The sequence below is a fragment of the Artibeus jamaicensis genome, unplaced genomic scaffold, assembly GCF_021234435.1.
Source record: "Artibeus jamaicensis isolate MK-2021 breed Jamaican fruit bat unplaced genomic scaffold, CSHL_Jam_final contig_851, whole genome shotgun sequence".
In the NCBI taxonomy this organism is placed as follows: Eukaryota; Metazoa; Chordata; class Mammalia; order Chiroptera; family Phyllostomidae; genus Artibeus; species Artibeus jamaicensis.
In genome coordinates this window covers 16,078,998-16,096,938 of record NW_026521986.1, presented here as the reverse complement: position 1 = coordinate 16,096,938, position 17,941 = coordinate 16,078,998, and the positions used below count along the sequence as shown (strand labels likewise).

The window sequence follows — 17,941 nt, the reverse complement described above, 5'->3', positions numbered from 1 at the left end:
GACCTGGCAGTCACCTCTCACCCACCCCCAATCCATGTCCTAAGCACATCCCAGCACAGAGGCTGCAATCTCTTGGTAGACTTGCTGGTTGGGGTACAGGGCCACAGGAAGGGGAGGCTGATGCCCCCACCCCCGGCCAGAGCCCCACATTTTACTTTTGCAGTAGGTCCCCAAAATTCCATGGCCCACCCCACTTCTTCCTCTCACAGTCTTCCCCCAGCTCTTCATCTGCTGGTTTTTTCATCATTCTTCAGTTTCAACTGAAAAACCCTATCAGAGGGCCCATCCCCACTTAAGTCACTTTTCATACCATGACCACGTTATATCCCTCAGCGAGAGCAGACATCGATCGTCCTGCTCGCTTACCTCACTGGTTCTCTAAAAAGTACTTAGTGAGGCTGGCGTGTGCCAGGCGTGGTCCCAAGTGCAGTGGATAAAGCAGCAGGCAAGCTGACCGAGTCCTTGCCCTCCTACAGTGGGCGTTCCGAGTTCATCAACTGATAATTACTTCTTGTCTCCTCAAGAACAAACCATTGCGTACACAACACCTCACGCAGTGCCTGGCACGTAGTAGGTGCCCAGTTAATATTAGCTGCACAACTGACTACCTAATGAGTGGCTTAGGTACTCCGTGCCTTGAGCGGGCATAGCATGAAGGCGTCCCTCTTCATCCTCTGAAGTGTGGGGCCCAAAACCTGTTTCATTAGCAAAACAAAATTGGAGGGAAGGAGAGGCTGGAGACAGACTAGAGACGGGGGAGGGGCAGAACCCCAGTTCCCAAACCACACTGCCTTAAATTAGCCTCACAAATGCCCCTGCATTATCAGTCAAGAAGTTTATTTGTATATTTAAGTAAAGTTATTCTGCTAATTGGATATATGTCTCATGGTTCTACAAGGAAAAGTCTATTAAAAAGGCTTGTAACGGGCAAGAGCTTTGAGGGTAGTTTTATTCAGGGACAGGAAGGAGGCTGAGTAGATTTTAATTTGTTAGAAAATAGCCGCTTGGGGCCAAGACAGTAAGAAGTGGGAAATCAAGAAGAGGCTATTTGATTATTACTGCTGTTAACAAGCGCCTCGATCGCCCTTGCAGCTGCAGAGAGCCTTCCGTCAACTTTATTAGTTAGAGTAGGGCCTTCCCTCTCTCCTGGCTGTCCCAGCAATTCCCATTTTGGAGGCGGGGCCGCTGAGGGGAGAGGAGCTCAGCCACGCCCGTCTGAATGTGGCTTCACATCCCCTGCGGCCTAACCTCCTGAGCACAAAAGGCTGTGAGAATTTTGGAGTTCGGAGGGTTTCCAGAGAAACTGCAGAGGGCTGAGGGAGCAGCAGAGAGACAGCTGCCAGAAAACATTGGTTTCTCAAGTCTTAACAAATGGTTCAAACCCCCTGATACAGCAAGGACATCCACACCTGGACCACTGGCCTAGAGGAACCCCCAGGAGCTCAGCCCTTCCAGAGGAGAGAGCTACGGGAGTGACGCGGTTAAAGGCACAAGCTCAGAGGCCACACTATCTGTGATAAATCCAAGACCCAGTAGTGGGTTGAATGGTGGCACCCCAAAAGATATTGCCACGTCCTAACCCCCAGAACCTGTGATTGTGACCTTATTTAGAATCTTGAGAAGGGATCATCCTGGATTGCCCCAGGTAGACCCTAAAACCAATGACAAGTATCCTTAGAAGAAAGAGAAGGGAAGATGGAGGCAGGGATTGGGGTGATACAGCCACAAGAGTGTCTGGAGGAGCCAGAAGAAGCCAGATGTGGCCAGACGGATCCTTCCCTGGAGCCTCCAGAAGGAGCATGGCCCTTTGGCACCTTGGTTCTCAACGTCTAGTCTCCCGAACTGTAAGAGAATAAATTTCCGTTGTTGATAGCCACCTAATTTGTGTTTATCTGTTATGGCAATCACAGGAAACTCATACCCCTAAGTACCAGCTGTGGGCCCTTGGACAGGCCACTTAATCAAGCTGCCTCAGGTTCCTCATCTGTATAATAGGAATGAAACAATAATAGCTACTTTATAGGGTTGTTACAAAGTTAAAGAAGGTAATGCAGCGAGAACTCAGCACAGCACCTGTCCCTTAGTGTTTAGTCAACATAACACTTGTTCTTAGCATTGGACGCCTACCCAGGAACTCATTAAAAATATGGCTTCCTAGGTCTTGCTCTGAGATCATGGAAACAAATCTTTACAGTGTACGATCCAGGAATCTGTACTTTATAAGGTTTCCCAGGAGACTCTAAATGCCTGAAGTTTGGGAACCACCAGTGAACTGTCCGTCACATTCCCCTCCATGACAGACAGGCAGGCTGAATCACTCCCATTTCTGGAAAGCTGACCTTCCAGATATAGGTTTCACAGCTGTCCTTGGTAAACCACTCTAGTACTATTAAGCTGCCTTAGCGGTGAGGAGGAACCAGCTTATGCCTACCCTGAATCTGTCATCATGTAGCTTCATCCCACTTCCCTTCACTACCTTCAGCAGAGACAGAAACCACCTGGGAGCTTTTCAGAGGGAAAAGTAATCAGCAGTGAGAAGCCCAGCTGTGGTTAGCCTGGAATGGGGTGTGAGATGGGTAGGAACAGGCAGCAGCCGGGGGGTTCTCCAGTTCTTGCCCCACTGGGTGCAGGTCGATGGAGTACCTCAACACAGTACTATCTCTGGGGAGCAGGGTGCTCTGGCCTCCTCCACCTACCACACTAGAACCAGGTGGCAGGGCAGGTGGGGAGCAGCTCTGCGGCAGGAGGAAGCCAACCCCGTGTGTCCAGGCAGCTCGTGTAGGCAAAGGAGCTGCAGAAGCACGCGAACAAGGAATTGGTTGATGTGATGCGCATGTTGATCAGGAGAGAAAGACGCCCCTCACCCAGCATACCCCGCCCCCCATCACTGGAAACCCACGGGCTTATTTTGTTTCATTTCAGCTGTGGCCTTTGGAAAGCGATCATTGCCTCTGAGCAGCAGCAGCAGCAGCAAACATCATCCCATCAAGGAGCTTCAAACCTGAAGCAGCCCCAGGAGATAAATAGGGTGAGCTGGAGGCAGAGAAGAGCTGGAAAGAGAGGGGCTAGACCCAGCAGGGGAAAGACCGAGGCAATGGTTGCTGCAAGCCAGAGTTTGACCCAGCATCAACTATAGGCAGTGCAGCCTGAGCTTCTCAAAGTGTGACCAGCACCAGTGATGGTGTGCAAAAATGTGGTACAAGAGGCAATTTTGGATGGTACCTAGAATGCTTATTTGCATAGGCATTAGGTCCCCCAAAAAAGAGAGAATTACCCTATCAAATCTGTAATTTCACAGATATTTTTCCCTGGAACAAAACCAAGTAATGGAAAAAGAGTCAACAGAATGGAAAATATCATGCAAACACATGAATGGTTGGTTAGAAGGAAGTGCATGGGAAGGAAGGCAAGCCTGCGCTCACATCCGTTTCAAGTACAAGGAAGGTTGAAGTCAGGAAAGAAGTACCCAGGGGGCCACAATTTGAAGTAGGCCAGTGAGTACAAGGGTGATCATTAAATTAATTTTTATGCCTTTTCTTAGGTCTTACATATTTCATATGTTTTAAAAAAGACAAGAGGTATGCAGACATGGCAAGATGGGACATTGTTATTGGCCATGGTCCCATAGGTCACTGGTGAGTCTAGAGTAATCAAGGGCTTTGTGTGGTCTGCCTGGGAACTGCACAGTGAGCCCCATCTCCACGGGAAGCTGCAGCCATGTCAAATTTTCCTCTAGGGTCTCCACTGAAAGGAGTGGACCCCCAATCTCTCCCCAGATCATACCAATACTCAGGAGCCCACTCCTACAGAACCATCCCCGAATAAGCGGGCTTTGGGGTCAGGGTCACTGCAGAAAGTTGTGCAGGTTCTCGATGCAGTGCTCAGAGAGGTTTGGGTACACAGAAAACTGAGAAGGAGGTGCCGGATTCAATCGCAGACTCCCTGTTCCAGGAGCCTGGTCCTTAGATGACCCAACCAGAGCAAATTAAATGCAGCTCATGCTCCTGCAGAAATTATCACAAACTCTGAAAAAGCCAGTCACCAAGAGGGCAAGGATTCAATTTCCCTCCTTCTCTATGCAGAACACTCTCAGACAAATGTTCCATGATGGCCAGCAAAAGAGGGACAGGGTGCATGGAAGCTCACTGAAAAACTTCCACCCCAGGCTGAAAGGCACCGTGCGTGCAAAAGAGCTGTGGCACAATGAGACACCACTACTCTGGAGGAGGCCTTCCTGGGCATGCAACCCACCCCCAGGCTGAGTTACAAGCCCCTCTCGTGCAGGGCTCCTGCCCCATTTCTCAAGGCTGGGAGTTAGTGCTACCCAGGGCCAACACTGAAATGAAGACAAATCGATCCTTCTGCAACTGGTGATTTCACACCCACTTCCCCCACTAGACTGTGATCCACTGGAGGACAGAGGACACATCTAAGTTTCCTTTATATCCTCTGAGCCTGAGCCTCACACAGGACCTGGCACACAGCAGGCTCAGTTCATGTGGGTTAAAACAGATGAAAGAATGGTGGAGACCTCGCCCGGGCTTGGCCAGGACAGTCCCCAGGTTTCAGAGAATATCCCTAAAGCCGGCCACCACTACAGTTCCCCTTGCAGAGCAAAAAGATCTTTAAACTGTCAATTGAATTACCATACCTTCACTAAACCGGTAGTATGGTTATCCTCCAAACTGGCCGTTGTTCTATAGCTTCAGAGTGGAACCTCTTTCCCAAAGCTAGCATCTACCAATTCCTTTAGAAGGACTACATCCACCCCCTCGCCCCCAACACTGAGTGTAAATTCCAAATATTTGTTAAATCAACTGTTAGGCTGATTGAGTAAATGAGTAAGGAAATCCCAGGGAGGAGGCTCCATTGTCCTTATTCTTCTCCTTGTTTCCCAAACCCACCCCAGGCAGCACCACAGGCTCAGTGCTTCTGGTTGGAAGTGAGTAATGGAGACAACCAAGTATAAAATGCAAAAAACAGGAGATTGAGCAAGACCTGGATGTCCAAGACCAAGCCTATGACCTACCACAAACCTATGTGGGCCTAAAAAAATCATATCACACCTCTAGACCCCCAGTTCCACATCTGTACATTAGAGATGGAGCTGGCTGATGCCGAAGATGTCTTTCTCAAGTTCAATGGAATAATTATTATATAAATAGTCATCACCCCCCGCCCGGCCCCTTACTCTACTCCTCTGACCAATATCCACTGGTCTAAATTGAGTCCCTTTCCCCAAAAAACACCCTACTATATGCCATGGTTCTAAGGCTGACAGCATAGGACCCTCTCTCTAAATGCAAACTTCAGTAATGCTGAAATTGTGATCCCCTACTCAAGCCCAGAGTACCTGTGTCCTTCCTTAAACAAGGTCAGGCGTAAAGGTCAGTTAAATTTAGTAGGCACAGAAAGTTCTTGCATAAAATGTAAAACTATCTGCTCTTCTTAAGGTAGATACTGCAGGTGCAGCTCCTATCCCTAAGTTTCACACAAGCACATGGAGGCACCCCAAGAGAGGTGCGATGCCTCTCCCCACCCTGTCCCTCACTGCGTGTGGCAGGAGGAATTGCAGCGGGTGAGCTGCGAGAAGGAACACACCACGGTCTGCTTCCCTTTTCCTCTCTCCTTCCCCTTTGGGATCTATAATATACATACCTGCAGAGCACTGGTGTTCAGCTCCTCCCCAACCCAGGAGGCAGGCCTACCCGAGAGGCTTGTCCTGCCACATCTGTGCCTGGCAGGTAAGCCTAGCTAATCTAGGGGTGAAGTTCAACAAGCCCACTTGCTCACAGACCCAAGCCACATGCTCCAGCCTAGTGATTATCTAGTGATTATCAGTAGTAAGGCTGACAGTTTGATGTCTGCCTGGCAGAGTCCTGCAACTCCTTGGTGATGCTTCTCAGGCAAGGGGGAGAAGGACATTAATCACTACCTCCTCAAGCCCAAATATTAAGTATTATAGAAGCTAATATGGCGCACACAGACTGCTGACCTAAAGCATGTGATACCACAGCAGCCCCATGACCTAGTCAATAACAAGAAACTGAATTCCGCTGAACAGCTTCCCAGTCAAGGATCAATCAAGGTCCCTTCCCATATTAGGACTGCAATGAAGAAAGGAAAAGGCACATGTAATCTCTCTCAGGCTTCCTCTTCTGCTCACTGTCTGACACAGTAAAAACTCAAAAAATATTCAGTAACTGATAACATTAAGAACTTTCATTCATTTATGGCTTAATAAAACTTTGATGACAGGGGTGTACAACCTTTCATCTCTGGGCCACAATGGAAGAAGAGTTGTCTTGGACCACACATTAAATATACAAACACTAATGAAAACTGATGAGCAAACAAAAAGGTTTTAAGTAAATTTACAGTTTTGCGTTGGGCCGCATTCTTAGCTATCCTGGGTCACATGCAACCCCATGGGCAGTGGAACGGACATACCTGCTAGTACTTTCCATGGTTCCTTATGGTATAAAACTTGGCATTTGGTCCCTCTGTGACCTAGCTCTAATTGTATCTGCCAATACGTCCCTTCACACACCCTTACTCTAGTCTCTAGACACTGATCTGTTTCTTACAGATGGTCTCCAAAATTTTACCCATCATCCAAAATCATCTCATCCCCTACGCTGAAGGTTTCAATCTTACCTGCCTTTCCAAATCCCACTCAAAAACCCCTTACTCAATTCAATCACCCACCTTAGGCCACTGTCCCTGCTTCTGTGTACCTTTGGGGGGGGGTCTTAACTACATTGGGATACAATAGGGTTGAACAAATAAGTTAATATATTATAGATAATAAGAGACAGGTGTCTCACTGTCAGAGAAGTAAGTTACATATAAGGAAGGGAGAAGGTTAAATGAACTCTGTGATGTTAGACTGAAATTGAAGATATCAGTACGAACTAATGGTTTTTAATGTATGGATGGGTAAGTGAGTGGGAGGGTGGACAGATGGATAGGTAGATGTGTGTATGCAAGAATAAGTATACATATATATTTCCTGGCCCTGTCTCCGGGGAGAGCCTAGAAACAAAGCAATATGCATCCACATCGTGGTTTATAAATATCATTCTCCAATAAAAGGAGAAGTGATTGATTACAAGGCTGGGGCAAGGAAAATATAAGGAGAGCCTGGGGCATCTTGTGGTACTAAAAAGTTAAGATAGTATTCAAAAAATGATGAGGCATATAAAAAAAAACCCCACACAGGAAACAACCTGAAGGAGCTCCCAAGGGCCAAAGTCTGAAATACTGAAGCAACGAGATTAATAATCATTGTTTTGGGTTGTAACTCATAGATAAAATAAATATCCATGAGCTCATAGTGATAAAAATAATTCCATAAAGAACTGAAAGAGCCCTGGCTAGTGTGGCTCAGTGGATTGAGCATGGGCCTATGAAGCAAAGGGTTGCCCATTTGGTTCCCAGTCAGGGCACATGCCTGGGTTGCAGGCCAGATCCCCAGTAGGGGACACATGAGAGGCAACCACTCACTGATGTTTCTCTCCCACTCTTTCTCCTTCCCTTCCCCTCTCTCTAAAAAGATAAATAAATAAATAAATTTTTAAAAGAATTGAAAGAGAAGGTATACCTCTTCCTTCTAGAAGAATTCCAATTAATAAATGTAGAAATAAGGAAAATAGAAATCACAAACATGTTCATTAAAAATATAAGGAGCTAGCAAGGCAAACCCTGTGCTTCTGAGTTGCTTCTCCAGCTGAATTAAATCAGCCAGACTTTAATTAAGTCAAGTTTCTCATCTCTGTTCTTACAAGCTGAGCTGGGCAAAGACCACTGCCACCACCTCGCCGGTCAGAAAGCTTCATGGTGGGCTGGGAGCCAAAATGGCTCCAACTGCACCCAGCACCACCCAAACAGCTCCAATTCTACCCGGGTCCAAAAATGGCTCAAATCCTATCTAGGTCCAAAATGGCTTGAATTCTTCCCAGCACCATTCAAACCTCTCCTCACCCTGTTCAGGCCTTAGAATGTCTGAATTTCATTTCTTCCTTTGAGTTACCAGTCCTTCTGTGACCTTTCAAAACCCTGATTGTACTTCAAGATCCAGCTTGGTTTTCCAAGATTCCCCAGAGTGTCAGGACACATTTGGTTGCAAGTAACAGAAAACTGATCTCAAACCATCTTAAGCAAAAAGAGGATTTCCTGACACACACAACTGAAAAGTCTGGTTGTGGTCTAGTGTCAGCCTTGGCTAGATCTAGGGACCCAAAGGACACATTGCTGCACAATATGGGCTCCATTCACAGAAGGGCTTTCCCCTCCTAGTGGCAAAATGGCTACCAGCAGCCCTAAACCAACAAACATCCTATCCTCTCAGCCAAACCAGCAGAAAAGACAGTGTCCTGTGGGGGACACCCCCAAAAGTTCTGGAGCTGATGCTCACTGACCAGCCTGGCAAAGGTGACTTCCCTGAATCAATCTCTAAGGGCCAGAGGAATGGACCTGAGTAAGTCGAATGCTCACCCTTAGAGCTGAGGGTGGAGTGAGATATGAGCAGTTCCCCAAAAGAAAGTCAGGATGCTGCTTCTCAATGAGAATGGTTCCTGAGCTGTAGAATTAACATAGGTCCACTATACCCCAACCCCTCGGTCAAAATGAACTCAGTCCTACATCCTCCAGCCCACCGAGTGAATGTCTGCCTCAGCCATGACTTCTTTCTGCCCTGCGGATAGGCCAGTTCATACACATTGTCTGTTTTTAAGCATCCTGAGCGCCAGGGATCTCATTCTCCAAACCACCTGGGCCCCACCCCATACCCTCAACTGCCCAGCAAAGTGCCACTGCACCCCTACGAAACACTCCTTCACATTGGCTCCCACCCCCTCCTAATGCGGAGCTGAGTCACTGATGGAAGTCACCTGGGCACCAACCTTGAATGTGCTTCTCGAGGAGTCACTGCGGGCCAAGCTCCTCTCCTGGCTCTGGCATACTCTGGGACCTGGGGATGCTGGCCTGACAGGTGAGGTGATTATGTTTTACCCTTCATTCACTCCTTTATCAGTCACCTGGATGATAACAGATGAGTGTTCTGATGGAAGAACACACTCCTGCAGTATTTACTTATTCTCTTTAGCGCCAGCTAGCTTCTCCTTCCAAGGCACAAGTCCGGGACAAGCCTACACCCCTGTTATCTGATGCCAACTACCACATGCTACCCTCTTGTCAAACACCAGGCTGCACTTCCCTTACTCATCCCCCAAAGCCATCAACTCCTCCAGGAGCTACGGCACCACGGCCTTTCGGATGACTTACACACGAGGTATAACTGTCTCCATGGCACCCGTCCCCCTGCCTGCTCTGCCCCTGTGCTCTGGCTTGGACCTCTCTGCAGAATGTCACTCTGGTGGGTTCCAGGGCCCATAGCACTAGTTAGATGGGCGAAGGAGGGCAGAGAAATGCAGGGAGGCATTAAATCTCACAGACTGTGAGATCCTCCTGTACAAACTCACATTTCATTCATTCATTCAACAAACCTGGGTACTGTTGTAGGTGCTTCAGACATGGACATACACAACACAGACTAATTCCCTGTGCTCAGGGAACATACCTTCCAGTAGACGTCAGATTTATTTTTGATACCTGCTTTATATGTACATTTCACAAAACAATCCTTAGTAAGTGGTATTACCATTTCCAGCCTACAGACCATGGAGACTACAAAAGGTTAAATGACCTCCCCAGAGCTGAGGCACAAACTCAGGTCTTCTGATTGCAAACCTTACTCTTTGGGGTCTCACTGAGGCAAGGAGCTAGCAGGGGACAGCCTGGCATTGAAACAGACATCAAATCAACTTAGCCCTAGGCATCATCGCTAGAGGTAGAAGATGTAAAAAAGAAAGATCTAATCCCTGATCGAACAGAATTTATAATCTAAACAGAAACACGTGTAACCAACTATCATTTGTGGCAGGAATAAAGAAGATAAGAGTGATTAAATTCAAATAGAAATCTATCTCTGAAATAATACACAGGAAATTATGATTACTTGGCAGGAAAAGTGTGTACCTGAGGAACAGGAATAGGAGAGTCATTTTGTATGTTCAAATATTATATATTTTGAATTGTGTACCATGTAAATCTACTTCCCATTAAATGACACTTTGAAGATGCAACTGGCCAAATCTTGAATATGAAAAATTCTATGGGATAAAGGATCTGGTTTCTTCAATAAGCCATAGCTCAAAAAAATTTTAAAAAAAGAGAGAGAGGTGGGGGCAAAGAAAGATTTAGAAAACATCAACCAAATGCAATATACAGGGTCTGGCACAAATACTGCCACTATTACTAAATCTTTTATTACAAGAACAGTATCACACTCGAGCACACCATATGACATTTTAGGTGAAATGTTCAAATTAAAACTATAGATTATTACACGCATATCATTACTACCAACCACACTCACGCAGGCCTTCCTTCTGCAGGACCCTGCATGTACCTTGTTTGGATCCATATTTGAATGAACCAACTTCAAAAATACATTTTTGTAAAACAAGGGAGATTTAAATGTGGACTAACTATTAGAAGTTACCAAGGGATATTATTAATTTTTTATTAATTTTGTTAGGTATCATCCTGGTATTGTGGTTAAGTTTTTTTTTAAAGGTCCTTATCTATTACAAATACATACTAAAGTACTTACACATGAAATAATACAAAGCTTGAGATTTGCTTTTAAATATTTAAGCAAATAATAATAATGAATGAATGAATAAGTATAAACAAAGGAATAAATAAAGAGGGGAGTAGATGAGACAAGGTTGGCAAAATATTGATAATTTCTGAAGCTGGCTAACAGTTCTATAGGGGATTGTTATACTATTCTCTCTACTCCTATGCATGACTAAAGTGTCCATATTGAAAAGTTTAAATAAATTTTTAAAAATTAATTATTCCACCCACCAAGGATGATTGAGAAGGGCGGTGTTTGGGCTGAGTGTGGAAGGATGACTTGGAATTTTCTAAGGGGCGAAGGGCATTCCAGGCTGGGCAAAGACACATAAATCTATCACAAACCTCTCCCTGGAGGAACCAAAAGTATCCACATTTGACCCCAAACTCAACTTGCATCAACAAAAATGCCCTCTTGCTTGATGCCCTAACTCTCTGGGAAATCTCGTCACAGCATCAAAATCAGCCGCCCTATTCCAAGTGAGGACGGAATGTGTGAGGTCAATGGCTTCACTCCACTCCGAGGCCTGCAAGAGGCCCCAGTGCAGCCTCCAGGGGACCGGAAAGCAATTAACCTCTTCCAGGTGGGTTCTGCCTGACAAAGCAGTTTGGAAGCCAGCTGAGTTATCTCAGGAACAGAGCCTTCGTCCCTCCTGAATCATCCCAGACACTGGCGCTCCCCAGAAACTCACAGGAGTCTCCCTGACAACACCTTGCAGTTCACAGCCGTGGTACCACAGGATCCAGCTTGATGTCAGCCTGCCAGCTGAGCCCATAGGTGCTAAAGCACCTCCAATGAGGTGGTCCTTCCCTCCTTCCTCCCCAACCCCCACCCTCAATCCCCATATTGCTGCACACAGGAAGTGTACCAGCTTTGCAGCCACTTCCGGACTTACTCAGTCCTGGCCTGGCTCAGATGGGTCCCATGGGTCTCTTACCTCGGACTGAAGCTGCGAGTACTCCTCTGAGCCATAGGGGACACTCCTCAAGGAGGTGAGATAGTCGTAACTGATGACAGCTGTCTGAGAACCAAGGAAGGGGAAAACTTAGTGCCCAGACATCAAATATCTCTCCTCTGCCAAAGAACTAAAGCTGCAGGCCCCTGACACAGGTGGGTACATCTTGGGGAATGGGCAGTCCCACCCCTGAGATGCTCTGCACCCAGTTCTTAGCCTAGCTGTCTGCTTCCTGTCATTCAGAGCTCGGCACAAATACCACTTCAGCAGAGTTCCAATCTGAAGTTGCCCCACCCACCAGGAACTCTCAATTGTCCATCATAACAAACCACCATCCAAAATTACCTTGCTCATTTGTTTCCTTGTACATGGACTCTCCCCTCTGCTAGAATTTCACCTCTGTGGGCACAGGGGCTTGTCCTTCCTGTTTGTTCATCATCATATCAGTAAATGCTCAGTAAATACTGGTTGAATGAGTGCTGTTGGATAAACTTCTCCCACCTCTCTGTATCACAAATAAACATCATTTTACGTTTATGTTTGCTCCAATAGCATAAGGTTTTATTGTCAGTCCCCTGGCCAAAACTCCTGGTTAATCAGACTACACACTGGTTAATCTCAGGCATGGAGGAACTGTGGGGATTGCCCAGCCCAAACCTTCCCTTTTAGAGCTGAGCAAAGGAGGACCCTAGAAATTAAGGGACTTACAAAGCCGATATTGAGAGGAGTTTGTTCCTTTGTACCTCCAAAGCTTCTTTAATTCATTTGACACGTACTTGTTGAATACCGACCATGAGCAAGACCAGGTCACTAAGCAGTGCGGAAGGATAGCCAAGGCCACAACCATGTCCTTCAAAATATGCACAGCCTAATGGCTAACTTATAAAGCACTGGTAAAAACCTTCCACGGGCTCACTCTCGCATCTGAGGTCCCGCCCACAGCAGTGGTCCATCCGAGTCACCCAGCTTGAGCCTGTACACAGCTTCAGACTGTTTTCCGACCCATTCACATGAGCACTTCTCAAGCAGAAGCTCCTTCAGAGCCGTGTATAGGTGGAACAGTTTGTTTTCACTCCTCAAAGCATATAAGACAGTTTTAGACCCAAAAAAGCACTTGGTAAACATGGAAATCATTTCATCATCCACAGCCTGCTCATCTATTGTCTGTCTTGATTCTCTGCCTCAGCGCCCCCTAGAGGGCAGGCACCACAGTGGCCTCCCCTCTGAGCTAAGCCAGGCAGAAGGCTCGACAACACCTAGTGGTAAGGAAGCTGTTGGACAACGACCTGGACAGACTGTGCATCAGAATGTACTTCACCAGGGGGAAGAAAGGATGAGTTCATCCTGCAGCACAGAGAGGAGGAAAGAGGCATGAGGCATGTGGTGACCTACCCACAAGCAAAGGGGACAATTAAATAGGCTCGTCTGGGAAAGCCGCTTTCCACAAAGAGGACATGGTCACACCAGAATGACCCGCCTGGGCCACTGAAGAAAACCATTAATGGTCACATAGTCAACTCAGATTCTCTGTCAGTTCAGGGATGGGCAGGGATCCCCAAAGTCCTCTGAGGCCTAGAAGCTCTGGGTATAAGCCCACAGCAGGAACCATTCACACCAGCTGGTGAGAGAGAGAGAGAAAAACACCAAGCTTTCTGATAGAATTTAGTCAAAGCAGCAAAGTCTTCTTTCCAGGTATTTGCTGAGGAGCACCACCCTCTCAATCTGTGACTAAAATAAGCTATGGAACTTAAAATGGAAAGCCTTTAAAGCAGAGATCCAGCTCTGACTGGTACAGATCAGTGGGGCGGACGCTGACCCACAAACTGAAGGGTCACCAGTTCGACTCCTGTTCAGAGCACATGCCTGGGTTGCCAGCCAGGTCCCCATTTGGGACATGCAAAGGGGAATTGACTGAAGTTTCTCTCAAACATCAATGTTTTGCTCCCTCTCTTTCTCTTTCCCTTCTCATCTCTCTAAAATAAATAAATAAATAGTCTTAAAAAATAAAAAATAAAGCAGAGATCCTGTGCAATCCCACTAACTACAGGACGGCAGAGGTTGTGCACACAGGAATATTGATCAGTGTGTGAGGGTACACAGCCATGCCTGTGCAACTGTGTAGCAGGACCTTGGCACATGTAAGGGTACATATGTATCTCCACATGCATGTGTCTGGCATGTCCATCTGCTACATGCATGAACACCTGTATATAATAGTGCGGTTCCTCTCCAGCCCCAAATGAAAAAAACCTACCGTAGCAACTGCTCTGCCCACCCTGACAGCGCCAAAGTCATTAGGGTCCAAGTACTTGTTACCATAGAGGTAGAAGCCAGAGGCAGCAAGCGCCATGCTGGTCCACGAAGCGAGCTTGAGAGCCCTTCTGGCCATGTCCCCAGGCCCTGCAGAGGGAAAGTAGAGAAAGAGGCATGGGTGAGTTTCATAGGCAGACCAGCATTCGAATCTGGGCTCTGCCACGCAACAGGCTGTACGACCTTGGGTCATTTCCTTAATCTCATTGCCCCTCAGTTTCTGCATTTGTAAAATGGAAGTATGCCCATCTCAAAAGTCACTGGGATAAAATGAGAGCATGGGAATAAAATACTTAGCACAGTACCCAGCACAAGCCAACTTTCAACCTCAGTCTTCCTCTAGCAACACCAAGCACTGCTCTGGGTTCTGGGACAAAGGGAAAAAAACAAACGAAGTTCTTGCCCGTGAGGTACTTAGACTCAGAAGGTATGATAGATCATAGACAAACAGATATAATTTATTAGAATGCCAGCTGAGAAGAAAATCAAAGAGGGTAAGAGGAAAGGTGATGAATGTGTGATGAGGGATGCCGTTTTAGGTAGGAAAAGCAGCGGAGCGGGTCAACAGTGGTTGCTTGTGACTCATTATACCACCAAGCACACACAGGCGTCATTAGCCCCCTATGCCCAGGTCAGAAGTGGTCAGGCCACAGCCAAAATGGCAGCTGGTCAGGAGCAGCCAGGTAAGCCCTCCATGTTTGGCTGATTTTTGCTTAGAATAGACTTGCCCTTGTCTTGACTGTGGGCTCTTAGAGTGCAAACACCATGACAGCCCTCACAGCACTACAAGGGGCTTTACTGTTAGGGTTTCAGGGTCCACCTGTCGACTGGATCTGTGTGGCTGAACCCACACTCACAGTCAGCAGGACCAGGCGGGCTCCTGCCTGCCTGATACCTTTTCCCACCCTACCTGGATCTGCCTCAGTCCACCACGTGGCCACCTAGTCGCTCTTTGGGGCCCACGCACTTGATGGGCTGCTTCCCCCTCAATTCCTGGGAATGCCATATCAGACTAACATCCTTGACCACAGCTGCAGCTCCCAAAGGAGAAGTATCCCCAGGAGACGTGCACCACCAAGCCACCTGCAGGGGCAAACCTTACACAGACGTACAGAAACATTCGGGTTGTCACCTTGTATCTTCTGCTCTGGACTCAGTCTGTGGCCATCCCCTCACTGCTCTGTGCCTCCATTTCCCCTTTGTGTGGAAACTATTGCTACAAACAGCCTCATCTTCATTTTCTGTTTTGACTCATGCCTCATAATGTAGCCACGAATTTTTTTAAGTATTCACAAGTATATCTTTTTTCATTTTTTACTTTCGACTTATATTTTATACTGTTTCTCTAAAAGAGCACACAGTTGATTCTTTCCTGTTTGCATTTAATATAATAACTTATGGATTTAGATTTGGCTTTACCATCTTCTTCTATGCTTCCTATTTTTCCTACCTGTTCTGTTTCTTTCTCCCTCTTTTCTCGACTCTTTCTGGACTCAGCACTTTCTATAATAGCATCCTCTTTATTTTCTTTATATTCCCTTTACTTATAAAAACTTCCCTTTCTCTATATCATTCTGCTAATATTTCAATAGGCCAAGAGTTCCTTTCAGACAGGGGCACTTGGTGGTTGAGAACGTGCACTCCGGAGTCTGACAGGCCTGGGTTTGGGTCCAGACAAGGCCACCTACAAACGGGGTAAGCAGGGGCAACCTGTTCTCTCTGAATCCTGTGACTTGGTTTGTAAAATGGGGACGATAACAGCTGTGCCTGTTCGACAGGTGTTGAGGAATGAAGAAATCATGCAAAATGTTTGGCAAGGTGCCACCTGCACAGTAGGAACAGAGTAGCAACTGCCACTACCACTGCTGTTATTCTTTCCTTACCCAACACCAGGCTGTGGTCAAGGGCCTTACTGCTCCCTGCCTGTCAGCTCCCAGAAGACCTCTGCATGCCCCACTTCTGACTTCCCAGCAGGCCCCCACCTAATCCCACCCTTTCACCATGATCTCACACCCTCAGTCTACAGTGCTTTCTGTCCAGCAGGGCGGCATGCTCAGGTCACCCTCTACTTTGTTTCTTCCAAGGCACAGATTCCCAATCAGACCTGGAAGCACAGAGTGCCCTCAGCTCCTTTCACACCTTCCTTATTCAAGATCATCAATAAAAAAAGGTCCATAAGAGGTGATCCAGGCACCTTCCTTGTGGGGCCTGCAGAGAACCCCATGTTAAGAATGTAGTATGAGACCTGAACAAGTGGCTCAGCTGGTTGGAGTATCGTCCCATATACCAAAAGGTTACAGGTTCAATCCCCAGTCATGGTGTGTATGGGAGGCAAGCAATCAATGTTTCTCTGTCTCTGTCCCTCTCTCTTCCTCCTTTCCTTCCCTCCTCTCTCTCTAAAATTAATAAGTATATCCTGAGGTAAGGGTTTTTTTTTAAAAAAGGGAATTGATCCTTTAAAAAAAAAAAAAAGGAATGCCTATGAGCCAGAAAGAGTCCTGGCTCTACTGCTCACCAGCTGCATGACCTTGAGCAGGTCATGGCCCCTTGGAGCCTCCACGTGATCATCTATTGGGTTGGCCAAAACGTCTATTACATACGATGGAAAGTCTTTTTCCATACGATGCCCTGGTAGTTCAAGACAACAATGCTCAGTTATCTTGAACTTCATTTGAAACAATTTTGTTAGATTGTATTGTAACAGCTGTCATATCAGCATTCATTTGTCAAAAACATCAAAATTGGTGAATTTTTGTGCAACCATTTTAGCATTGAAGATGGAAGAACATACACAACATTTTCAGTATATTATGCTTCATTATTTAAAGAAAGGTAAAAACGCAACTGAAATGCAAAAAGAGACTCGTGCAGTGTATGGAGAAGGTGCTGTGAGTGATCGAACATGTCAGAAGTGGTTTCTGAAGTTTTTTGGTACTACTGACATTTTGACCAAATAATTCTTTGCTGTGGGGCTGTCTTATGCATTGGAAGATGTTTAGCAGCACCCCTGGCCTCTACCCACTAGGAGCCAATAGAGGGAGATAGCCAACACACTCAAAGTATACAAATCAATTAAGTTATTGGTGAAAATGAAAAATGTGTCTGTTACTTTACAGAAAAAGCATTACAGACCTTTTGGCCAAGCCAGTACAAAATGGAGCTCGTGACAGTACCTACCTCACAGGGTCATTGTGAGAATTAGCATCGTGAGAATTAGCACCGTGAGATGCTGCTTTAACAGAACGCCTAACACTATCAGTAATGCAACTCCTAATTTCTTCTCTGAAAATCTGAAGAATTTACGTACAAGAACTCCTCGCACCTCCGGGTCCAGGGTTTGGCACAACATTGTACAATTAATAAAGGAGGAGGAGAAGGCCAACACATCCTGCCTGACCCACTCAACCATTCCCCACTGCAAACTCTTTCCCACATCCCTCTAACCTTCACCGTGCCACTTGAGTTTTCACTATCCTAACCCACAAGACACATTCACCTCACTCCTACCTCCCCTCCACCTACCAAAAAGTCCAAATTCTCTAGCACAGCCTTCAAGGCCCCCACCACATCCTCTGCCCAACCCGCCTTTCCAATGTCATCTCCCAAAATATCCCTCTACACTCAATCCCCCATCATCCCTCTATGAAGCCTTTAAGGAGCCAATCAGAATTCATTGTTCCTTCCTCTCTGGTCTTATCAGGCACTGCTTTTATCTCTAATTACCTGGTCTTATATCTGCCTCTTCCACTAGATACAAAGGGCACAATTTGCTAATAAGTAAATCTGCTAATAAAAATACATGATTGAATGAATAATGAGTCTGTTTTTGCCCAGTCCATTCTAAGCATGGACACTTAGGTCCAACATTCTTCTGCTCTCAACGCTCCAGTGGCTCTCACCTCCCTCAGATGAGGACCCAAGGTCTTGGTATGACTTACTAGGTCTGCCCTGACCTAACTGCCCACCTTCCT

At 46.4% G+C, this 17,941-nt stretch overlaps 1 protein-coding gene across 3 annotated transcripts in view; it reads right to left on the bottom strand.

The window, feature by feature from the left end:
* The window catches only part of ADCK1 (aarF domain containing kinase 1), a 111,991-nt gene that overhangs the window by 90,040 nt on the left and 4,010 nt on the right, over positions 1-17,941 (bottom strand). For 2 of the 3 annotated variants that reach the window (XM_037145271.2, XM_053673287.1), the window contains exons 2-3: positions 13,915-14,060; positions 11,643-11,726 (exon numbers count right to left, since the gene is read on the bottom strand). In XM_037145271.2, coding sequence (XP_037001166.2) covers positions 11,643-11,726; positions 13,915-14,049 — 219 coding nt within the window. In that variant the 5' untranslated portion in view covers positions 14,050-14,060. Of the gene's footprint in view, positions 1-11,642; positions 11,727-12,005; positions 12,085-13,914; positions 14,061-17,941 lie in introns of those variants that run through there. The other variant, XM_053673286.1, reaches the window with a different exon arrangement.